Source organism: Lactuca virosa, chromosome 4, assembly GCF_052849685.1.
Source record: "Lactuca virosa cultivar CGN04683 chromosome 4, Lactuca_virosa_CGN04683_v6, whole genome shotgun sequence".
Taxonomy (NCBI): Eukaryota; Viridiplantae; Streptophyta; class Magnoliopsida; order Asterales; family Asteraceae; genus Lactuca; species Lactuca virosa.
Window position 1 is genome coordinate 113,650,395 of NC_136429.1, and position 26,124 is coordinate 113,676,518.

Below are 26,124 nucleotides of genomic sequence, written 5' to 3' on the forward strand. Positions count from 1 at the left end.
AGATCCATCTCATCGCGGCTATCGGATCCCGAGTCCCATAAAACTCTGGTGGCTTCGTGTTGCTGAATTCCCGGTACAGCAACGAATCACCACCCTGTGGCCTAGCAGCGGCAACGGCTGCGGTGGCCGCAGCAACAGCAGCATCGGTAAGAGCAGCATACCGCTCGTCAAATGTCTCAATCAGAGTGGTCTTGATAGACCCAAACATCTCTGGTATCTCAGCACGAATGGCTGCTGCCACCTCATCATGAATCATCCTGCGAATCTCATCATCACTAACATCGCTGCTCTCTGGAGTGTGGCGCGTACCCACCATAATGTCTCTTAAACACAACACAAAAGAAATCAGAGACTCGCTCGAGTATACTCGCACTCGATAACTCAACCCTACTCGTTCCTTAGGATCCTAAGGATTCTTACTTGGACTGCTCACTGATCTGGTGTTTCCAGTAGTACGGGCCCTATACTACCTTCCACACCGCATTAGTATTCACCCCAAGTCCTCTTCCTAGGATCCCAGATCACAAGTACCCTATATCTCGCTGAACACATGCTACCTTCCAGTAGACCACTCATAAGCTCCTCGCTGCTACCTACTCACTCTCGAAGTAACTCATAGTAGTAGTAATCTCCTAGGCTAAGGCATCACAAATCAGGCCACTCTAGTCCTAGATATGAATACCTAGCCTACCCTAGCATGCATAGCATATCACATAATATCTCATAACACATAATGTAAGGGTATTTTGGAAAATCACCGTTCGGGCGCTGGCTGATCGTACACACTGCTCCGTTATGCTTTTCTCAAAAATCTTTTACTCTTTTTTTTTAGAAAAATTGTTTCTTTTATGAAAATTTTTCTCAAATCCTCAGTTTGAGTTCAGATACGCCCGAAGGTGCATCCGAATCCCTTAAACCAAGGCTCTGATACCAACTTGTAACGACGTAAATTTTAAAACAATTTTTTATTTTTCAAACATAATAAAACTCATATAATATTCTCAAAATCTCATGTATCAAATGTCATCACAATAAAACATATCCCAGAATCTCAACACATAATCCTCTACCAGTATTTACAAATCATGCCGACGCCTTCCCGCGATCCTCGCTGGTACCTGAAACACATATCACATAACACGGTAAGCATAAATGCTTAGTGAGTTCCCCAAAATGCCACATACCACACATAAGCCACTCGAGGCTATAACTCGGTATGACCCTCTGGTCAATGTGTCTCAGCGGGACCCTCCAGTCTCGTAGCTCGTTGGACCCTCCAGTCCGGTCTAGCTCGTTGGACCCTCTGGTCCGGTCTAAATTGTAGGACCCTCCGGTCTGGTCTATATAACACATAACATACATATATCACAATGCACATAAACTCAAACATACACATAACATATAAGACCCTCCTGTCTGCACATAGTTACCACTCTAGGTAATGTATAGTGAGAAGACTCACCTCGGGTAATCTTGGTAAGTCTCGAACTCGAAGTACTACTCTAGCCTCCACCTAATCACGTAAGGTAATTTACCTCTAATTAACAACGATTCTCAAGTCTATACTAATCCCTTCCTATAATCTCATAGAAGGGGAAAAGACCATTTTACCCCTCCAATGGTCCACATGTCCAATAGTTGACCAAACCCTAAAAGTCAACAAAAGTGAACTCCAATAAACGGTCCAACTTGACCAGACTCGTCGAGTGCACTCGGGTGACTCGGCGAGTCCATGCATGTCCTCTAAATCCTCATAAGGCCTCACTCGACTCGTCGAGTTAGCCTTTCATTCGACGGGTTACCACTGATCACGAATCGCGGGGCAACCCGATCCGACTCGTCGAGTCCCCTTATGGACTTGGCGAGTTTCCTCCATGGCAATACTCATTTGACCTTATGAGGTCAGATCTGTTTCTCTAACTTATAGATCTGGCCTTCTAACACCCAAAAGTCACGTAAAGGTCTGAACTTGGGGCTCATGCATGGTGTATTTTGCTCTATACACCATTATGACTCCATTGAAGCTTCATAGCTTCATGGTTCCAAAGTTACTCACTCAAAGTTACTTACTCTCTGGTTCTCTGGACCTCACAAGGTCCAGATCTACAAAACAATTAGAAAAAGGGTTTGGATGTACCCAAAACCCCATCCAAAAGGTGATACAAGCCCTAACTCAACAACCAAAGAAAATCTATTCAAACACTAGAGAGACAAGAGCTTGTACCAGATCTGAAGCTTGAATGAAGATGAAGCTGATCCACCAACTCTCCTCTGAGATCCTTGCAACACTCTTGACCTTCTTCTTCAAAGAAATGACCTCCAATTAGCCTCTTTCCTCTCTAACTCACAATAACTCTAGGGTTTCTCTCAAGGGACGAAGACACTGGTGGGGAGGGCCAACGAAGCTATAAGTGCCTTTAAATAGGCCCAAGCCCGAAAGAATTAGGGTTTCTGCCAACAGCGCTGACTCGGCGAGTCAGCTTGTCGACTCGTCGAGTCCATTCATTTTCCACGTCACCAAGTCGCGATCCTACTCGACGAGTTAGGACGCCAACTCGTCGAGTCACTCCTCATAACTTAGAAAATAATCTCATTTTATCATACCTGGATATCCGGATGTTACAATATTCAGGTGGAAGAGCACCTGAATTGCATAGAGAGGCCGGTTGCGATCCTAGACAAGAAGACAAAGACTTTACGAAACAAGGTTGTCGGTCTAGTGAAGGTGCAATGGTAGCACCGGAAGGGTTCATAATGGAAATGGGAGCCTAAGGAAGAGATGAGAGAGCACTACCCAGAGTTCTTTGCAGAGGCGTACTTCGAGGACGAAGTCTGATTCAAGTGGAGGAGATTTGTAATGCTCGGTTTTCAGGTAAATTTATTAAAACTCTAAGTGTTTATTTATTTTGCATGGTGGCCTATTATGTTGATCGTAATTAAGGTACGTTGGGCGTACGTTGACGAATCTTGGGCACGAGGTTTTCCCCCTGGTAAGCTGGGCGTACCTAGCGTACACTGGGCGTACTCGAGTTAAGGGAAAACCCTAAAACTTAGAGTCTGAACCTTATTTAATCACTTTATAACCCCAAGGCCTCTTCTATCATCAGCCTCCTTCGTCCCAAAGCAATTCCCACAAATCCCTAATCCCTTTTTAGAGAGTTTTGAGCATTTCGTGTGTCTTGGTGTGTTTTTGGTGCATCTTGAAGAAAGAAGAACCCTTTAGAGAAGCATTTGTTGGCTTGAAGCTTGTAGATCCATAATCTATTCACCTTTATCATCTTCCAGAAGGTATAAAGCCCCAATCTTGGTGATTCTTTATTTAGATCTAGAATAGTTAGGGGTTTTTGGCATATTTTGGTCCCTTGTGTTGATTAATGTGAGTATAAGTTACTCCAGAAGCTTAGAATAGTAGATCTTGGTGTTTTTGAGGTCCCTTATTCATAAAAACGGCTTCTTGATGGATTTAACTCAACCATGAAATTGTTGATGTTGATATTATGGAGTTACAATGATAAAAATGGATGTTGTGCCTCTTGGAGCCATGCAAAGGCATCAAGTAGATGAATTTATCATTTAAGACGTTTCCCAATGTAAGATCTGTGATTTGGATGTTGGACTTAAGGCATTAAGTACTTAATGTGAATTTTAGTCATCAAGGAGTACCTTGGGCATAAGTTGGCGTACGCTTAATGTAATGCGAGGCAGCCCTATTTTTCCCTGCTGTTAGAGCTTGTACGCGACGCATAGCTGGGTGGTACGCACAACATACTCACCATAAGACCTTTGGGTCATTATTTGGTCCCTGGGTCTTTATGGGTTTGGAACATTTTGGGCCCTAGGTCTTTTTGGGCTTGGGCAATGATTAGATGGTCAATTGAGAAAAGGGTAAAATGGTCATTTACCCTTAGTATGTTAGATGATAATCTGGGCCATTTTCTATGGGTTATTACCCTGATTATTTATTAAGGTTAGTTTGAATGTGTTCATATGAGGAGCCATCGTAGCAACAGCCTGTGTGTGCGACTGTTCATCATTTGATTGAGGTGAGGCTTCTCATAGTGTTTCGCCAGGTCGAAGGCACCAATGCCGACCCATTGATTATTGTTATTAGAATGCTAGCCGTCTGTGTGACTCTTGCATGTATCGTATGTGTTTATTCGTATACCGGACGAGGCTTGATGTCAGGTGAGGCCTGATGAGGGTGTTGGGCGGGGACCATCGCATGTTACAGACAAATTTGTACTTGGTGGGGCCCAATGTCGGGCGAAGCCCATTGTATGTATGGTATGTGGTATTTGGGGAAAACTCGCTAAGCTTTGTGCTTACAGTTTAAGTTTATGTTTCAGGTACTTCCGGTTCGAAGGGGAAGGGCCCAGCTTGATCGCAACGCATCCACCCATGTTTCCGTACTTTTATGATTTTGGGATTGTACTATGATAAATATTTTTACTTTCACATACATCTGAATGGTTTAATATTAATATTTGATGTGTTTTGGTTGAATTAAAAATGAAATTTTTATTTATGATTTTTAGGACGTTACAACTTAGTTATGTGATATGTGTGTCGAGTGATCATGCATGTGTACAATCTTTAAGTTAGATATGTTATTCACCTAACATTTCTATATTAATTAGCTCACTACACTAATATTTTTAGGCATTTGGTAGCCAATATTCAAAATCAATGTCACAAGATTTAAACCAAAAAAATGTGATTGGTGTAACATCCAAAAATTGGTCAATAAGTAGACAAATAAATGCGATTGGTGTAACGTCCCAAAATTTAAACCATAATTTTCATTTTCAAAAAGACATGAACAGAATTTCTAAAATATTTTTTAATAAAATGGTAATGAGTTGTTATGACATCATCAGACCATATTATAAAAGTATTAGAATCATTATAAAAACAACGGAAGTCTAATTAACGGTGATGGGCTTGCGGTACAATCAAGCTGTACTCTTCAATTTAAGAACAAAAGTAGCTGAACACCATTTAATCCATAATTATAAGCATAAAGCTTAATGAGTTTCTTAAATTACCACATACTACAATATATATATATATATATATATATATATATATATATATATATATATATATATATATATATATATATATATAATGCATACAAACAAATGCTCTCTGTTCTCTAATCCACCTGATCAACGGCGACTAACGGCTCTAAACTTAGAATTCAACAATACACTTAAAATAATCATGAAATGATTCAGACTTGTTAGATATTTAAATGACTAAGAATCAGATGAATTAAGTACGTTACAAACTTTACCGTCATGATTTAGTGCTATAACTTTAATTAAACTTCAATTTCAAATTCCCTCTTAAAAATCAGTTTCCCTATCAATTCCATTCTTTCAATCGTTAAGATGTAGGATACGGGGAGAGTGGGGGGCTCTTTGATCCAATCTTTAAACATTTGTGAAGATTAACCCCTCAATTATATATTTTTCCAATGTAAGCCCAAAACCTATTTAATTTGGTTAGGTCGAAAGTCATACCTTAATTCTCATGGTTGGAAAGTCAACTTCCAATCTTAATTTTTTTTTTTTTTTACTTTAATTTCTACTTCACTATTTAATAAAAAAATTATTTAATTATTTTAAATAAACAAAATCTGAAATTTTAATCAAAATTGCTTTCATCTAAAACTGAATTTATATTTATGAGTTATACATTTAAGGAATAAAACTATTAGCCTCAAATCGAGGGTGCTACAAGTATCAAATTTACTGTTCCAAAAGTCGAAGATAATATAAAACAAATTGTTTTAGGAATATAACATTAGTTCATTTACAACTTAACCTGTTAAATACAAGTTGTTTTTGACCCCTGCATTAATGTACATGTCGAATGCTTTGTAGACTTAAAACATATTCAGCTAAAATCTCTAAATATTAAGGTAATAAAAACTGATCGTCAAATATGTCTATATTTATAGTAAAAAGAAATATTTGACAAATAAATACTATATTTTTCTCAAAGAAAGATAAAAACAAACAAGACTATGCTAATTGTATACAATTTAGTTACGTTTGTGGCTTGCAAATTATTACAAAGCAAGGGAGAAGTGCTCTAGGATTTAGCAAATAAAGTTCTTCAATATTTGAATAAATACCTACTTTTCCAGCCAATGAATCAAATCCAGATTGATTAGCAAGTTCTTGAATGTTCTCCAATGGCTTATGAACTCTCCCAGCAATCACTCTACAAACTATCAGAGCTTTCCTCAAACACGAACCATTGTTGACATCAATAGCTTCAAATGCCCTTTGACTTGTTGAAGTTGTGAAAACACCTCCAACTACATTTTTGTTGTTCCCATTTTTCTTAATTATAAACCCATGTCGTAGAATTTGACAAACTTTGCAGTTATTTGATTGGCAAAGACTGGACGAGCCGTTGAGGCCAAGATTGCATTCAACTAGGGTTCCGTGAAACCTTAGTAACTCATTGCCATCGGCAAGACATCGAGGGTGTTTCTTTTGGAGCTTGCTAGCTCTGACTTTCACAGTTTCTCGATGTTCTTCAAATTCAGATAGTGTTTTTTGCATGTTATGGACCTTCAAGATCCTTTCTATTCCTCCAGAATTGGTGTGGCATTTTGACCAACTAGTTTTGTAGATTAATTCTACGATTTTCCTGGATGAATCTCCTTCAATGAGCTCAGTAACTGTCAAATCAAAAAAACCAACGAATTACATCCTAGAAAATTAATCCATGGGTACAAGAATCTTTATTTTAGAGGTTTTTACTAAATAGTAATAGTATGAAAAATTATATTTACCAAATCTTGTACTTTATAATAGCAAGGTTTATTTTATTTTATTTTTTTGACACGATTCAAATACTAATAATTAACGAAAAACATTTTTTTTTTTACTATCGGAGTGATTTCTTTTTTTTTTGGTCAATAATACAAACCACTTTTATTTAACTAAATAGTTTTTTTGAGTTTAATGTTTAGTAAAATTAACCCATTTTGTTCAATAATATGTTCAATTACTTGACTCCCTTATATTTAACATTTAAAGCTCTATTAATCGGACTAACTTTTTTTTTCATTTTTAATTCCAATATTAGATATTAAATCCGTATTTTTTTATTTCTATTATTATATACGTTGTTGGTGATTTTAGTGTCACCTGACATTTTGTGTAATTGGAACTGACATGTAAGCTAATAGCTTATTGTTTGTACTCTATGTTATATGTTTGGTGAATGCGGAGTGTATGTATATATAAAATCGAATTATAAGCTGGTACGATAAAATGACGGGGGTCAAGGAGGTCGCTCCCCTTTGCAGGGTCATAAGGGCAGCGCCCCTAGCAGATGCAAGTTGGATAACCAACATGGATGACCATTCCTTAACAACTGGTTGAATGTTCTTGCTTGGGGGAGGTTAGCTGCTGTTGGAAAAGAAGCAGAATGGCTAAGGAATTTAGTCTATGAGATTGCTTTGTGGTCAAAGCCGGTAGCACCTATATCTATCCTTTTTTATAATCCAGCTACTTTGGCTAAGGCTTACAGTCAGGTTTATAATGGAAAGTTTAGACACGTAGGTGTTAGACACAGTATGATTAGAGAACTAATCATCAATAATGTGATTCAGTAGAGTTTGTAAAATCGCAACAAATTTTGGCAGATCACTTGACTAAAGGTCTACCAAGAGCTAGACTTAGTGCACAAGTCTGTATAGGGATGAGATTAAAGTCCATTCAATTCTGAAATGGTGACACATCCAATTCCCTCTAATATGAAATTAGGAGTTGAATTCAATGTGGAAAGCTCACACTTATCGATTGGAACACATGAACTATACATCTCAAGTATGTGTCCGGTTCTTCAAGTTAACTAGGTTGAAGTATAACTTCTTAATAATTCATTTGATAAATTGTATATACATATACATGAAGTAAAGGAATTACCTACGTGATTGTGAAGTGTAGCCACATTCAAGAGGTTTGGGACTTGGCCTTGATATAATCATGAGACGATTATGACACACGACTTTATAATACTGTCAAGTTGTATTTCGCTAGAAAGTTAACGCTCGATATGTCAGTTAAATGTTAATTAATTAATTTCTTTTCATTTGGACACTTGGACCTGACTACGCTGGGCGTACATAAGATACGTTGGGCGTAATCGAAAGCATGCATGAGACGGGGTGTCCCCCTGGTACACTGGGCGTACCCATGTGTATGCAGGGCGTATGTTAGTCAGGGGAAAACCCTAATTTTTAGGGTTTGCATCCTATTTAAACAAATGAAGTCCCAAAATTTTCACCTTATCAGCCTCCAATGCCTCTTGTGAGCTACACCTCGAAACCTTAGCCATCTTTAGTGTGTTCTTGAGCATTTTTTGAGAGTTTTGGTGTTCTTTTGTGCTTTTGAAGAAGAAGAGACTTGGTGGTGGTGCATTGTTGGAGTTGGAGTTTTAAGATCCAAAGCTATCTTCTTCATTGCAAGCTTTTGGAGATATAAAGTTCTTACCTTGATGATTCCTTGCTAGGATCTCATTTATTGGTAGATTTAGCAGCTTTTGGTCCCATGACTTTGATCTTATGGAGTATGGAATACTCCAGAACATTTGAGCTGATATTTTGAACACTTAGGAGTGCATGGAGTCATAAAAATCGGATCTTGGAAGTTAAATTTCAACCATGCATGAGTTAGTAACCACTTAAGGAAAGTATAATGCTAAATCTATGGCTTGAGTCCCATTAAGACATGCAAAAACGTAAAGTTGCCAACTTTATTGTTTAGGACGTTCCAAGAGAGCTAGATCTGAAGTGAGACGTTAGGTCTTAGCAGATTAAGACCTTAAAATGGGACTTTGGCCAACTGGGGTGTACGTCGGGCGTACGAAGGCATACACTAAGCGTACATACCCGTGATCACGATCCGTGTGTAGCACTTGAGTACGCCGGGCGTACTGGTGGTACGCTTAGCGTACTCACCAGGGAGTTATTGGGCTTTAGATTATGGTCCACTTTGGACTCTAGGGTTTTGGGCTTTGTTAGGCCGCAAGCTTTCTGAATTGGGCCATTGTTAGGCATCGAGACTTTTTGGATTTGGGCCCATATTAGGCTTTATGTGTCTTTTGGACTTTGGGTTAGTTGGAATTGGACCATGATATGTTAGGCCTAATAAGGGAAGGGTAAAGCCGCCTTTTTACCCTTGAAGTCTGGATTTAGGATTTGGACTCTCGGGATGGGTTAATAACCTAATTGCTAATTAAGGTTTTATGATTTGTTATTTAGTGAGAGGATTTTACGATTCGGCAGCCCGAGAGTGATTGGTTATCTTCAAAGTGAGGTGAGTTCCCTTCCCTATACTCATGGGTCGAAGGCACCAATGTCGGCCCACTAGATTAGGTTGTAGGATGATAATTGTCTTCGTGATAATTTCCTGTTATGCCTGTATATGCTTGTTGTCTCTGTTGAATCATGAAAAGTGACCCTCTTGAACTTCAGCTACCGTAGCCTACAAGCTACCGCAGTCAAGCTCCCTCTTCAGCAACCGCATCAGAAGTCATCTAGTCAACCGCAGCCATTCTTACTCTACTTAGTTTATTTGTCTTTCTGTAATACTCTCTATTGTCTAGTATGCCTTGCATGACTACTCTTAGAGAGTGATTCAAATGTAACTTCTTGAGTCTCTATAAATAGAGTTCATTCTCACTTATTATCAATCTATCAGTATGAATACACATCTCTGAAGATATCTTTTCTATCTCTCTATCTTATCACGCACCTCTTCTTACTCTCAACCTTACTAGAACATAACTGATTACAATCTCTCTTCGGAGCAAGTCTATTGTGACTTAATCACTAAGTTTGATCTCACTTGTTGACTTGGCTTGAATGCATTCCTCGTTATGAATCAACTTATGTGTATTCTTGATAAAACAATTGTTGTCATTTCCATTTCTTTACTTTCCGCAACTAACTCTCTAACTATCTAACTCTAACTTATTAATATTATTGTTGAGCTTTTAGATCCTTCGAGATTAACTATTCCGCAATATACTTGTTCTAACGTTTGTTCAAGTGTGTCTCAAAGTTTTTCTCTCAACAATTGGTATCAGAGCCATAGTGGTTGCTTTTTGAAAAACGGAACTCTGATTTTCAAAGGGCCTTCTATACCACTGAAGCTCATTTCTTAAAAAAAAACTTTTCAACAAAAAATATAGCACAATCGTTATCTCTGAATGTTTCCAACAGTGTTGGTGGTTCTAATCGAGCCCCAATACTGGTAGCAAATGAATATCATCACTGGTCCCAGATAATGGAAAGATACTTAAGGAGACTTGGTAGAGATGTATGGCGATCCGTAGAAGAAGGACCACATGTCCCAGTTCTTACACCAATCCAAACTGACGGCGCTACAACCAGACTAGGAGGAGGTCAACCAGTCATGAACCGTCCCACCAAGGATGATCTCGATAAAATGGAAAATGATGATGTTGCTTTTTATGAAATCTCTTGTGGAGTTGCTCCTGACAACTTCGATATTATCATAAATTGCAAATCAGCAAAAGAGATCTGGGAAGTTCTCAAGAATTTGTACGAAGGCTCAGAACAAGCACAAGACAAGAAGCTTACAACCGCACTCAATGAGTTCAACAACTTCAAAGCTCATACTGGCGATAGCTTGGAAGACTCCTTCAAAAGGTTCAACTTGATAGTTACCAAGTTATCCAATGCGGGCACCATCCGAAGTAACCATGAAACAAATCTTCAGTTTCTTAATGGTTTGGGAAGACATTGGACTACGGCTAAGATGATAGTCCAAGGCGATAGAAAAATTCATTCCTTGTCACTCTACAAGCTCTATGGAGAACTGCAAGCACAAGAATCCACCGTGCTCAAAGACTGTGCAGACTTCGGAGGACCACTTGCTCTCATAGCACAAGCTCCACACAATCAATCTTACTCTCCCTCGTATGACACTCCACTGCAGTCATACGAAGCTGATTCAGAGTATGATGATGAAGAAGAATTTCAGAAGGCTATTGCTCTGGTTAGCCAAAAGTTCAACCGTCTACCCCCTCCTTCCTTCCGCAAGAATCAACAGTTCAACAAACCTCCATTCAACCGTAACTTCAATCCACAGAATAACCATCCTCGATATCCCAAAAGTTCTCTTCCACAACCGCAATCTCAAAATACTCAAACAATGGAAGCACCGCAGTCTATTCAAACCACTGACTCCAGTACTCCCTCAGAAGACAAGACTGATGATGTGATTTGCCACAAGTGCAACAAGGAGAATCATTTTGCAAGAGATTGTAAGGCTAATGTAGTAAAAGAAAGAGCATTCTACCTTAGAATGGCTCAAGAATTGGAAGATAAGGAAAAGGCAAGGGCATACGTAGCCCATGTCAAAAGAGTCCATCAAGTTTGGTCATCCAGAGATGAAGATGAAGCCATCAGCAGTGTCAAAAGAAAAGGGAAAATTTGCATGTTGCAACTGCGGATGATGATGGGTCTACAAAGCTGGCAAAGAACTACTGCTACATGGCAAAGGATGGAACTCTAAGCATCGTCGAACAGGTAAAACTCATGATCCAAACTCTAAACTATAGCATGCATGACTGTCAACCCTTCATAAATGATCTTAATGACACGTGTGATGCCGTCCTTACAGACTATAACAAAGCCTTAGATGAGAAGAACATTGCATCCCAAGAGATGTTCCATGTGAGAGGACGACTGGATAACAAAAGACTCAAAATGGCTATGTTAGAAAAGGACTTAGAGTTAGAAAAGGATGCAAGAATGTTGAGTGAAACACAATTAGAGATAGCTTTGAACCAGAGAGATTTAGCTCAGAGTGAAATTGTACGCTTAAATCTTTTAATCGAAAAATTGTTCAATGAAAGTGAAGCTATTGAAAATTTGGTAAATAATGGAACCGTGGACAATACATACAATTGGGGTTGGTCAAATGGATATCCTACCGCAATGGATTCCTCACCCCGGTTCAACAAAGACAGACTGTATGTCCCTCCAGACCGAGAATTTCATTTCCCAGTCAATAGCAAGACCTTTCCCGAAGACATCAAAACACACTTCGGTAGACTTCATAATCTAAGCAATAACAGTGTCATTGAAGAAATTGTGCCTGAGGTTTCGGGTCACACATGTGATCAAATTCCTATCTGTGGCACCATTTACCCAAATTCTCAAACCTCATCCGTAGTTGATGAAGAAATTGTCATTGAGGACCCCGAAGTCTCGAAAAACTTCCCATCTCTGCCCTCAGACCGCAGTGTCTCTCACTGTAGTCAGAAGTCCCACAAAAGTCCCACTGAAGTCCCATCTCAGACATACTCTACAGTAGTCAAATCATCCTTACCGTAGTCCTCGAACAAAAGTTCTGCGACTCTTCAACCGATTCATCACAAATTACCCATAGAAAACTTTGAAGTGGGTCAATGTTCTCAAATCCCTGAATCTTCAAGTTCTGATGACTCAAGCCCTCGTTTACATAAATTTTCAAAGGGTTCCAGGAAACCGCAGTTGAACAACAAAGACTGCGGTTCCCCAAAATCCTTAGCTAAAAAGGCTTTCAAAGAGGAAATTCGATCCCGAGGCACAAAAAGACAAACCTTTTCGAAAAACAAGAAGCATGTCAGATTTCCAAAGTCCAAGAGTCCAGAAAAATTTGTTTTCTCACACTACTTTTCGAAAAACTCTCCCATCAAGAAAACATACAAAAAGGAATGTCCAGTTTCAACAGTCACTCCTAATTCATCTGACACAACCCAAAAGAGTGTAAAGTCTTTTTGAAACAATGGTTTTCAAGTCTATTCCTCAGATGATCCAAAATGGAAAGGTATCTTACCCACTCCAACACTTTCAAAGTCATGTTAAAATTTTAACAAGTGGAAGGGTATTCTACCAAATCCACCAGAAAGGACTCAAAGATCTACACGTGCTAAACCTTTTCAAAAACAAACTTTTTCAAAACCCAACAACACTCATGTCAGATATTACCAACCTCGGACCGGTCACAAGTCCAATTCATCCTCTAGACCGCTGACCAAGCATGGTGTCGGAACAAAAGACAAAATCACAATCTGTAAATGTCAGTGTAATTGTCAAAAAGATTTATCCTATGTCAAATCTAGTCGGAGTCAGAAACCTCGTAATTTTTCAAAAATACACAACACTCCAAAACTGCACAAACATCCAGGACTAGGATTAAGAGTTGACAAGAAACCTGTCCCTGCAACCTCGGTCCATGCATCATTCAGAAATTCACCAATTGCCCCAGGCTCCAAACTAGTTTGGATGCCTAAACTAATCGTGTAATTCTCAGGCTTTGTGCAAGGAGGAACAAGAAGATGAATGGTTAATCGACAGTGCCTGCTCCTTGCACATGACTGGAAGGTTAGAATACCTTCGAGATTTCAGGCCAATTTGCAACGGTGGAAATGTCACATTCGGCAACAATGCGAATGGGGTGATCCGAGGTTATGGTGTTCTCACTACGGGGAACTTCTCTATTCAAAAGGTTGCTTATATTGAAAGCCTTAAACACAATCTCATCAGTGTTGGTCAACTATGTAAAGCAGGCCATCGAGTTGAATTTGATGATCAATTTTGCTATGTAATGACATGTGATAGGAACACATGTTTAATCAAATCTCGATCCGAAGGTACTATGTATCCTCTGGATGTCTCTCTGATCATAGGCAAACCGCAGTTATGTTTCCTATCCAAAGTAGTATCTGAAGTCAGCTGGCTATGACACCGCAAGCTAGCTCATCTCAACTTCAGGTACATCAACAATTTGGTCACCGGAGAACTAGTCAGAGGACTCCCTATTCTCAAATTCAGCAATGATACTCTCTGTCCTGCATGTGAATGTGGAAAGCAATCCAAAGCAAGTCACCCCATGGTGATTGACTCTTCAATTTCTGAACCGCTAGAGCTCTTGCACATTGATCTTTGTGGTCCATCCACCGTAGCCAGTCTCCATCACAAGAAGTACATACTGGTTATTGTAGATGACTTTACACGCTTCACATGGGTCTTCTTCCTTAGACTCAAGTCAGAAACACCGCAGATTCTCATCAATTTCATCAAGGAAATAGAGCTTCAGATCAAGCTACCAGTGCGACGTATCCGCAGTGATAATGGAACCGAGTTTACTAATCATCTCCTCAACAGTTTCTTGGTGTCCAAAGGCATCACTCACAACTTCTCAGCTCCCTATACACCGCAACAAAATGGGGTAGTAGAGAGAAGGAACCGCAATCTAGTAGAAGCAGCAAGATCCATGCTAAACTTCATACACCTTCCTCTCTACTTTTGGGCTGAAGCAGTAGCCACCGCATGCTTTGTTCAAAACCGAAGCATTATGTGCAAACGTCTCAACAAAACACCATATGAGGGCCTTAACAACCGCAAGCCAAATGTTCGCTTCTTTCATATCTTTGGGTGTAGATGTTTTGTGATCAACAACATAAATCATCTTAACAAGTTTGCACCGAAGTCTGATGAAGGCATCTTCCTTGGCTACTCCACTAACAAGGTTGCTTATCAAGTTCTCATTAGACGCACAAGGTTGATCATTGAAAGTTTCGATGTAAAATTTGATGATTATCACATCCGTAACACCCCTCCATCCACTAAAACCACATCAATCCTAGAAAGTGATATTCCTGCCTCTTCGGGTCCATTACACTTAGTTGAAGTCAACTATGACGATCTCTTCGACCCTATAGAAACAGCCAAATTATCCGAAGTTCTTGTGTCTCAAGAAGCTCAACAGCAGCACGCTGATGTATCTGGTCTATCACTATCCGAAGTAGCATCTCTCAATACTTCCACCTCGCCGGTTGAGGGAGAAAGCTCTACTCCGGATCAAGCAACAACCATCGAGGTTCCAGTACTTGATGCAGCTCAAGTTCCCATCCGTAGAGAATCGTTACCATCCAACGTTTCTTCCGACTCGGATGATGAAAACATAGAAAACATTGACACAAGAACAGACTCTAGGATTATCACTCTTCCATCCGCAGTCCAGGGGGAACCTTCTCAGGTTCCAGAGGAACTCCCATCAGCAATCCAGGGGGAACCTCTTCCAACTGCTCAAGAAAATTCCATTCTCGCTCCAACAATCCAAGATGATTCCGCAGAATGTTCTCAAGTCCAGGGGGAACTGCCATCTCCAACCTCAGAGTCTTCTGATATCGAAGACATTCCCTCTACCGCAGCTGCTGAGCATCTACAACCCCGTCTACACGTATGGACGAAGGACCACCCACCAGGTCAAATCATTGGCAACCCATCCGCAGGTATCCAGACTCGATCTTCCAAGGACTTATCTGATCATTGTCACTACGCAGCATTTATGTCCTCGATCGAGCCCCGAACGATCAAAGAAGCATTACTAGAACCTGATTGGATATCCGTAATGCAAGAAGAGCTAGAAGAATTCAAAAGAAACAAAGTGTGGCAGCTCATCCCGAAACCACATGGTCACACCATTGTTGGTACTAGATGGGTATTCAAAAACAAGTTGGATGAATCTGGTGCGGTAGTCAGAAACAAAGCAAGGTTAGTTGCAAAGGGCTATCGTCAACTTGAAGGTATTGACTATGATGAAACGTATGCTCCGGTGGCACGAATGGAAGCCATCCGAATCTTCTTAGCATACGCAGCCCACAAAAACATCAAGGTACACCAAATAGACGTAAAGAGTGCATTTCTCAATGGGAAATTAAAAGAAGAGGTTTATCTTCAGCAACCTCCTGGTTTTGAAAGTATTGAATTCCCAGACTACTGCTACAAACTTGAAAAAGCAGTCTATGGTCTGAAGCAATTCCCAAGAGCGTGGTACGAGACTCTCTCTGAATTTCTTGTCTCATCCGGATACAAAAGATGAGTGATTGATCCCACTTTATTTAGAAAAGCAAATGGTGATCACCTCATGCTTATACAAATATATGTGGATGATATCATCTTTGGATCAACTGATCAAGGAATGGTGGATGAATTTGCTAAGCTCATGAACAACAAGTTCCAAATGAGCATGAATAGAGAGATTAACTTGTTTCTAGGACTTCAAGTGAAACAAGTTCCGCAAGGGATATTCATTCATCAGGAGAAATACACCACTGAACTGTTAAAGAAATATTCTATGGACAAATGTTCTTCGGCTAAGGTCCCCATGACCTTCGGATATAAGATCTCTGCTGATCCCTTAGGCGAATCTGTGGATCACAAGACTTAGAGGTATCATAGGCTCTTTGATGTACCTCACCGCAAGCCGGCCAGACATTGTCTTTGCAACTGGTGTATGCGCAAGGTATCAGGCTGACCCAAAAGTGTCACATATGACCGCAGCCAAACAAATACTACGGTACCTGAAAGGAAGCAAGTCTCTTGGATTATGGTACCCCGCAGGCAATGACTTCAGCCTTCAAGCATTCACAGATGCGGATCACACTGGATGCAGACTAGATCGAAAAAGCACCTCAGGGGGATGTCAATTTCTGGGTGGAAGACTCGTCAGCTGGTCTTCAAGGAAACAAAATTGTGTTTCTCTGTCCACCGCAGAAGCTGAATATGTGGCCGCAGCCAGCTGTTGTTCACAAGTACTATGGATGAAAACACAACTTATGGACTATGGGTACATAATGCTGTGGATACCGATTTACTGTGACTCTAAAAGTGCCATAGCAATTTCTCACAATCCTATTCAGCACTCCAAGACCAAGCATATTGAACTACGGTATCACTTCATCAAAGACCACATTTTGAAAGGTAACATTGAACTTATCTTTGTCCATACTCATGAAGAGATTGCTGATGTGTTCACAAAGGCACTTGACTCTACAAAGCTCAACACTTTCTTACAAATGTTAGGAATGATGAATCCGGACCCACGATTCTTCTTGAATTGATAGGTACCGCAGACCATCCTTGGTCTCTGTTGCGGTCCTAACTGAAGTTACTTATGATAGATGGTTTTGGTATATCCTGTGTACCGCAGTCTATGTACCGCAACCATATATCATATTTATCCTTCACTGGTCCTTATTGTTTGTTGTTACTAACTTCTTGTACAAGTGCTCTTCTCAGTTCTTCTACTGCAGTCATACGTCTACCAATCCGCAATAAATGATCCATCCGCAATGGCAAAGGATCCATCCGCAATGAAGTTTCCATCCGCAATCACATTAAAAATTTCTCAACTGTTTCATTAATCTTTGAATCATGGTGTGCTATTTAATGATCCTTCATTAAATAAAACATTAAATAAAAACATTCCTTGAGAAACTGTCCCCTCTTCTTTTTGAATAAACCTTGTGTCAGACCTATTTTAGGTATGATGACAAAAAGAACGTTTTTCCATAAACAAATCCTTAATCTGTCTTTTCATCTTACCCAGCATATCCAATCCGTTACAACTTATTTTTGCACAATAGATCAAACAAACCCTCACCACACGATCACCAGACGTGATGTTGTACGTCTGACATTTCATTAAATGAAAACCCCTTTTTGGTAAAATCTCAAAAATTTAAACCGTTTCATATTTTGTGGCTGAGATTTCACCTCCCAAAATCAAAAGAACCCCCAATTTTTTTTACCTTATCCTTTTTCACCTAGGGTAAAAAAAACGTTTCCCGCTCCCATAAGCCCCTATAAAAACCTTTCTTCTTCCCCAAGAACAGTTTACGCTCTCTGAACTTTGAATCCTTTCTCCATTTTCGTACTCTGTTTCTTCACTTTCTCTCAAACTGCTACAATGGTAAAATCTGGTGTATCCAAGAAACAATCCAAAGCTTCTGGATCAGTGAACCCTACTGGTTCAGACTCTGCTTCAAGACATCCCACTCCCACGATTGCCTCAAGCAATTTCAGAGCCGTGTTCGAAGATCATTCATCCTACAATGCTCCGATCAAGCTGATGATCAAGTTTCTGAAAAATCACCCCCTGTTTGGCCCCTTCGATTCATTCACAGACGTTTTCCCACTTTCAACCCTATTTAAATGTGCCTTTTCAGCTTATCGACCACTCGAGAACCCACAAGAAGTGCATCTTAACCTTGTTAACGATTCTTTGGTCATCCTGTCTAAAGAAAAGTTTCTATCTGCCATTAACCTTCTTCTTCATCCCTCAATCAAGATTTTTACTCCATCCATGGCGGACATCACTTCTTCACTTTACCAGATGGGATATCAGAAGAAAATCAAAGGCATTGGGGAATTCAAGAAAAACCAACTGCCTGCGGTCTGGCAATTCGTTCGCCATTTTGTCATCCGCAGTCTATCCGGCAGAACCGGAGGCACGGATAATATGGGACTCAAACTCCTAGAGTTAGTATGGAATATCTTCACTGGCCATGATGTCAATTACGGCCAGATTCTATGGGATGATTTTCTGCAATACATTCCCAAGGAGAGCCCAAGGGAAAACCCTACCGAACTTACATTTGCAAGATTCTGGTCCCTCTGCATTTCAGACCTCCATGCTGACGCAAGAATCAACATGGGCAACGACATCAACTTCTTTGTTACCAAGGATCTCAAAAGGTACAATCCCTCATCTGATCAATCTGTTTTTGGACCTATTAGAAGACTTCCAACCCACATTCTCACCACTCTTGGTCTTGAGACTGCTGATGTCTCAGATCATATTGAGGCTACGGAAGGTATTGCCCCATACCCTCCTACCCCGCCTCTTCCAACCCCATCCGCAATCATTACCCCTGGAAGTACCACAGTCCCATCTTCCACTAGTCTCTCCAATCTTTCTCAAAGAAGAAAGAAACTAGCCTCAACCCATTAAGGCCCCCGCAATGTCTCCAAGAAACAAAGAACCCCAAAGAAAGATGCTCCCAAACCAACTGCACCCTCAAAGAAACACAAAACCAAACCAACCGCACCCACAAATGATAGTGACTCTGATGAGGATGCGCAACCAATTGCCATCCTTAAGAAAAGAAAAACCAATTCCACTGGCCAAATGCGTGACCGGACTGATACCTCAGCCTCTCAAAAGGCTTCGGTAGTCCTTGGGGTGGCCGCAGACCCATTCAACACCACTATCCTCTTCCAATCAGACTCAGAAAGTGAGTCTGATTCACCGCATCGTGGAGACTCCCCCCCCCCCCCCCCAAATTCACTCCCAAGGGGATGACACTGGTTCACGCCCTAAGGTCTCAAGGGCTTCCCGACTTCATTTCTTTTCTCCCGAGGAGTTGAATTCCATCCTCTTGAACGTAACCCAAACACTACAAACACCTTCCCAACCGCAGGGCATTTCTTCCGCCCTTGCCAGAACTGAGCCGAGGCCAAACTTGACTATGGGTCAAGGAGACCGAGGAAGCTCAGGAAATCCTACTCTGCTTACATCAGTAACAGGTGGTTTAGGCACGGTGAGCACAAATGTGCAAGGATCCGTGGACCCGAAGGACACTTATGTGCGATACCAAGGATTTGACGGTGAAGAATCAAACGACTCATGGTTACACTAAACTCCGGTGTCCGAGTCAGATATCAAGAAATATGCCGCTTTCCGTAGGGCATTCCAAGCACGCAAAGAACAGCAAATCAAGCAACAGCAACAGAAGGAACATGAAATCCAATCAGTAGCTAAGTATTGGGCAGACGCAATTAATAATGCCAATACCATAGCCACCATACTGAAGGTTCAAGATTGGATGACAGAAATGGCTGAGACGATCCTAAAAGCTCAATCCACTGGTGAAGGTGCAGGTCCCTCCAAAGTACCTCCAACTCCAACTCCAACTCCAAATCCAATCCCAACTCCAACTGTTCAAGAATCACAAGACGAAGGAACCACAATAGAAGTCAGCTCTGCTCCCACCTTCGGTTTTGATGATGTTGATCTTTAGGAGGTAAATCAACCCTCTCCCTCTGATGATGATCTTATGATGTTTGATAAAGAAGAAGAATCCAGTAGCTCTCACCATTCAACTTCCAAGCCCAAAGAGAAGAAGAAAAAGAAGAAGAATGTTGTAACAAGGAAAGAATTTTTGAGCCTGCAAGCAAAGGTCGATCAAATTCTCGCTGCGGTCAAGCCAACTCAACCGCAACTAGAAGACATGCCCGGACCGCAGTCGTTGATCGAAATGATCGAACGCCTGGAAACTCGTGAGAGATTGGCTGCAGAAAGAATTTCTCTCAAGGTAGAAATGGGAATTCGGTTCCTGGATAACAATCGTCAAGCAGATCACAATGCATTCATGGCTGCTGCGGAACGCCTCATCTCTGAGGTGACCACAATCAAGAAAGACTTACAAGCAGCCATTGCGGACAAAGCCATCCAATCTCAAAAGCTGATAGCTGAGACTCACACTGCATATGAGTCCACTATCTCAGTTCTTCAAGCTACTATCAACCGATTGCAACGATCTCTGTCAACCAACTTCCACGGTCCTGAAATTCTTCAGCTCACCAAGGAGATTCACCGGCTGCTCTTCAACCCCACCATCCCCAACAATCAACAACTGGCGGATGCCCTTAAAGCCCAATTTCAAGAAGTTTATGCCAAAGTTGATGGCCTAAAACAATGGCTTGAGGAAGCTCCTGGGTTGCATTCCTCAAGAGGGGGAAGTGAAGAAGAAGTCCATCACTCCAATCACTCCAACAACATCTCACAACATCAAAGTCCCTCCATCATTACAGAAAGAATTCCTACACCGCAACCTTCACCTCCACCATCTCATCAGACTCCACCATAAAAAGAGATGACTCCTGAGAAACCAGAGACTCCCCCTCACTTCAAAAATCTGGTGGATCACATGTCCTCTCTAAGCTCAAATGACTCCCCTGCCACCACCCAAAAGAAAAAAGATTGGAAAGCAGCTAAACTTGCTGAGCTCATATGGAGAGAATGCGGTTTTGACACTATCATGGATGAATCCTTGATAAACTCTTGGATCAACCCCCACCGTATACTGCTGGATGACGACTACAAACCATATCTCACATATGTTGAACCCCCTTCGGATGGCTACTGGGATGTTCCAATCTCCGCAAACGTTAAATACTTCACAGTGTTTGAGCAGTTTGACCGCAGCCTTCCAGATCACAAAAGACTGCCAATGGAATTCGAGAGACTTAACCATTTTTATGCAAAGCATGCCTCTCCCATTGAGAAAATATGGTCTAACGATAGACCATCCGCAGTCAAAAACTACAAGCTTCGGAAGTTCATGAAGGCTGACTTCATCCAATACACTCTCACTAGAAGGGAACACGACTATGTCCGCACCCAAGCTGACTTCCCCTGCATGAATCCTGAAGAAGTCTTTCTCATAGCTAAGGTGTTCCAGAACAAGTCGGAGAAGCACCCGAAGATGAAGATAGCGCTTGAAAGGGCTAGCACGTTTTTGAAGGAAACTGTCTGTGATTTTGCTAAAATCGACGCAGATATCTACCCCACAATTGCCAAAAAGTTCGATCTGCCACCACTCGATCCTGCACCAATGCCTACCAAAGGCTATCAAGAAAGATCCTTAAATGCAACCAACTTCCCTGAACTCGGAGTCATTTTCACAAGGAAGATCGATAGAGTCAAATACTTCATTCCTATGACTGCCATGCATCGCCTCACCAGGAAGCAACTTGAAATCTGTCGAACCGCAGTTGAAAGATCAAAGCACACAACCGTCGAAGTAAAGTTCGAGATTTTAAGGAGGATCATTTGGTTGGAAAACATCAGGAAGTTTTGGTGGATCCTGATCAAGTTTCTTAAACTTGATAGCTAAAGAAAAGTTAAAGAGGTCACTTAGGGGGAAATTGTTGAATCATTAAAAGTGACCCTCTTGAACTTCAGCTACCGCATCCTACAAGATACCGCAGTCAAGCTCCCTCTTCAGCAACCGCATCCGAAGTCATCTAGTCAACCGCAGCCATTCTTACTCTACTTAGTTTATTTGTCTTTATGTAATACTCTCTATTGTCCAGTATGCCTTGCATGGCTACTCTTAGAGAGTGATTCAAATGTAACTTCTTGAGTCTCTATAAATAGAGCTCATTCTCACTTATTATCAATCTATCAGTCTGAATACACATCTCTGAAGATATCTTTTCTATCTCTCTATCTTATCACGCACCTCTTCTTACTCTCAACCTTACTAGAACATAACTGATTACAATCTCTCTTCGGAGCAAGTCTATTGTGACTTAATCACTAAGTTTGATCTCACTTATTAACTTGGCTTGAATGCATTCCTCGTTATGAATCAACTTATGTGTATTCTTGATATAACAATTGTTGTCATTTCCATTTCTTTACCTTCCGCAACTAACTCTCTAACTATCTAACTCTAACTTATTAATATTATTGTTGAGCTTTTAGATCCTTCGAGATTAACTATTCCACAATATACTTGTTCTAAGGTTTGTTCAAGTGTGTCTCAAAGTTTTTCTCTCAATAATCTCTATGACTCTTATTGTTTTGATTATATGCCAACAGTAGGGGATGAAATAGACTCGATATCGGTTGAAAGAGACCGAATGGGTTGAAATATACCCAGTACCGGTTGAAAGAGACCGAAAGGGGTGAAATAGACCTAGACCGAATGAGAAGCTCATTAAGCTTTGCGCTTACAGTTTTCAGTTTATGTTTCAGGTACTTTCAGCTCGAAGGGGAAGGGTCCGACTTGATCGCACCGCATCCGCCCATGTTTTCCGCATTATGTGATTTTGGGATTTGTACTCTGATGTTATTTCACTATGATACACTTTCTGTTCTTTTGACATGACTATTGGATGTTTTGAAAAGAACTAAAAATGAAATTTTTGTCTGAAATTTTTGGGATGTTAGAAAAGTTTAATAAACTAGTATGTGTTATACTTCAATTCATTCAGTTGGGTTGAAGGGTTCAATTCTTAGACCACCATGATTCTCGAGTATTTGAATTTTTTCATACTAAAATGGGAATTCAATCGTTTCGACAGTTTTATTTATGTACTGGTTTGGTTTCTTTAGATAGTTTTATGTTAATTCATGGGTTACACTAAAATGGGGGATGATTGTTGGTGATTTTAGTGTCACCCGACATTTTGTATAATTAGAACTGACATGTGAGCTAAGAGACTTATCGTTTATACTTTATGTTATATGTTTGATGAATGCGGAGGGCTTGCATATATAAGATCGAATTATAAGCCGATACGACAGAATGACAGGGGTCAAGGGGGCCGCGCCCCCTTGCAGGGTCCTAGGAGCACCGCCGCTAGCGGGGTCCAAGGGGCAGAGCCCCTGGAGGTAATTATGGTAAGATTGAATTAGTTTCTTTATGAAAAATCCGAATTCTAGTGGGTGATTATGGTAAGATTGCAAAATCTTGTCAGTTTTCGTAACCATTTATTATGCCATTAATTTCGAGATTTGCATAACTAATTTAGAAGATTAACCCTAATATGTTATGTATTTATACAACTCTTCTTTTGAGCTGTAAACAAAACATTTTTCTCAGCTCTTTTCTTTCTAAAAGATCTCATAATTCTGTAAAGATTTAATTTGTGTTTCTGTGCCTAGATATACAAGTGTCATTTTGGATTATTTTAGACTAGATTTCCTATGACCCAAGTATAGGATGGAAATATCTGTTCGGAATGTGAAAATACACGATCCATAAGGAATCCATATTTCCACCATCACCCTACTCAAATATCCTCCAACATAAGTAATGTTGCACAACCATATAAAAATGATATATGGACTCTAGATTTTTTAGTATTTTTTCAGTTCGCTACAATGAAAACATTGTCACCGTAAACAGCCAACGTCACCACTTAACATATCCTCTTGATTATTCATTAATACTCAAAACTAAAATAAATATTTATACTAAACATTACTTCCTTCGTAAGAAAGTAAAAGATGTTGAATATTAATGCGCCAACGAGACCATTAAAATAGCATATAAATTAGCTTATAACTAAAAGTTAGATTTTCATATAACATGCCAAACATAAATTTAGATTCCAAGGGGGGAGCACTTGGTCGGGGAAGTATCTTTCATAAATAAATTTAGGGTTCGATCATAGTTGCCATGGTTTGGTAAATAATTATAAAAGCTACAAACTACAAATCTTAGTTGATTTCACTACTATTATCTAATTTATCTCAAACGAGAACCTCGAAGACATAATCCTCCAGTCTAGGCGGATTTCTTTTTTCTAGGTTTTATTGCCAAAAAAAAACGCGGTGGTAATTTTCCCAAATACCTTTCTGTCCCACTCTTGATACCGCCCTTTTTGGAATCTAAAGCATCGCATGATCATTGACAGCATAAATTTTCCAGCTTCATCTATATCACCACCAGATCTAAGGTGTTTTGGATAATCAACCTCTTTTACTTCCTAACAACGGAATTAATTGTTATTACGGATAATTTATTATTCTTAAGTATTAATGAATTTGCAAGAGGACATGTTAAGTCGGACTTGACATGGGTTTGTTACTTTGTTTATGGTGATAAAGTTTTCGTTAGTGTCTTGGCAACATCTACACTGCCCGGAGTGTTTGTATAAGCTAAATGGCGATGACTTAAAACATCATCACCCATGGTTACAATGTTTAATTTACACTGTTTTCCTGCCACCGATGCCAATTGCAGCAACCACAACTCTCATACTGCGGTGTTTATGGTGCCCTTCGCTACCATTCCCTTCACATTTGATCTCGTTTACAGTTGGTCCACGACTTAAATCCCAATTTGACCATCAAAATAATGAGGGTGAAGGAGCATGTGGGTCACTTGGGAGTTGTCATTCAAACCAAATGAGATTGTAGAATATACGAGTGCAGGAGGATACTACTTATGATTGGTTCGATAATGGTGACAGAAGGTTTTATATCCGACAGGCACAATGTAGTTGACGAGGGTAACAAAACGGAACCAGAAGACGAAAGGAGGGCGGCTGAAGGCGATGACATCATTCAGGGAAGAAGGTAAATTGATTTTTTTAAATAAAAAATATTTTTTCTAAATAACTTATAAAGGACAAGACCGTAAAAAATTTAAAAGTAATAACTATTTGGTAAAAATATGAAGCTCTGACACCTAAAACTTAAAAACAAAGAAAGAATATCAAAGAGTGATGTTAGACATATATATATCCTGGATTCTCGGTAGCATGGAATTCGTGCTTATATATTAATGTAAATAAAACCTAGAGATGGATTTACTATATTTAATCTAATATAGATTGATTTTCTTAAAATAAAAAAAAAATAATAATAATAAAAAGGAAAGAAGCAAGAATCTTTTCTTACCAGCATGTTTAGAGAGATGATGATTTTCAAGAGCTTCCCATTTCACAAATTGCTCACCACATTTATGACAAGCCAAGCTAAATATCCCATGGCCTTCACCTTCAAAAGAAGCTCTAGCCTTTGAAGCATTAATAGCACCAAATCCAGAGCCTAAACCTCTACTAGCCCTTGAAAATCCATTAGAGTTTCTTCGATTAGTCATCGGTGAGCTTGTTAGCTTGTGATGATGATGATAATGGTGAGGGCCAGGCGTCCCAGGTTTTAGGGTACCCTCAAATGGTGAGGACACGCTCTCACCATCACCACCAACACCGTTTCCATCTTGCAAAGAACCAAAGCCTGTGATCTTCAGTTCACAATTTGAATTCGACAAAACAACTTCATGGGCAATTGGGTTTAAAAGTTCTGAACTTCCAATGGACCTAGGACTAGCATTTGTTGTTGTGGTTGCCATTGTTGATGGTTTTTCCTCCATGTGTCTCTTGCTTCCATGGATGACATCCTTAAGATTTGCTAAAGATCTTGAACACCCTGATTTCCCTCCTGTTGATGTTGATGATTTTTTTGTTTTCGTTACTATTTTGCTAAGATTCTTCCCCTGAAAATTTGGATCATGAACATCTGCAGGTCCTGATTGGCAGTGCAATGACTTCCTTAACGCAAACCAAACAGCAGGCATCTCTATGTGTGTATGTATTTGGTCTTCAGGAAAGTTAAGGTTTCAGACTTAATTTGTAGACAAATCAAAACCATATGAGACCCATCTATGATCGGTTGCACTTCATGACATAGAAAAAGTCTACTCTTTGACCTA

The 26,124-nt window shown here is 40.0% G+C and overlaps 1 protein-coding gene across 1 annotated transcript; it reads right to left on the reverse strand.

Moving 5' to 3' along the window:
- Positions 1-5,976: 5,976 nt before the first annotated feature.
- Positions 5,977-26,124, reverse strand: LOC145107246 (uncharacterized). The gene is made up of 2 exons (XM_079044090.1): positions 25,311-26,124; positions 5,977-6,697 (listed from the first exon to the last, which is right to left on the reverse strand). The coding sequence occupies exons 1-2, from the start codon at positions 25,987-25,989 to the stop codon at positions 6,054-6,056; spliced, it is 1,323 nt and encodes a 440-aa protein (XP_078900216.1). The 5' UTR covers positions 25,990-26,124; the 3' UTR covers positions 5,977-6,053.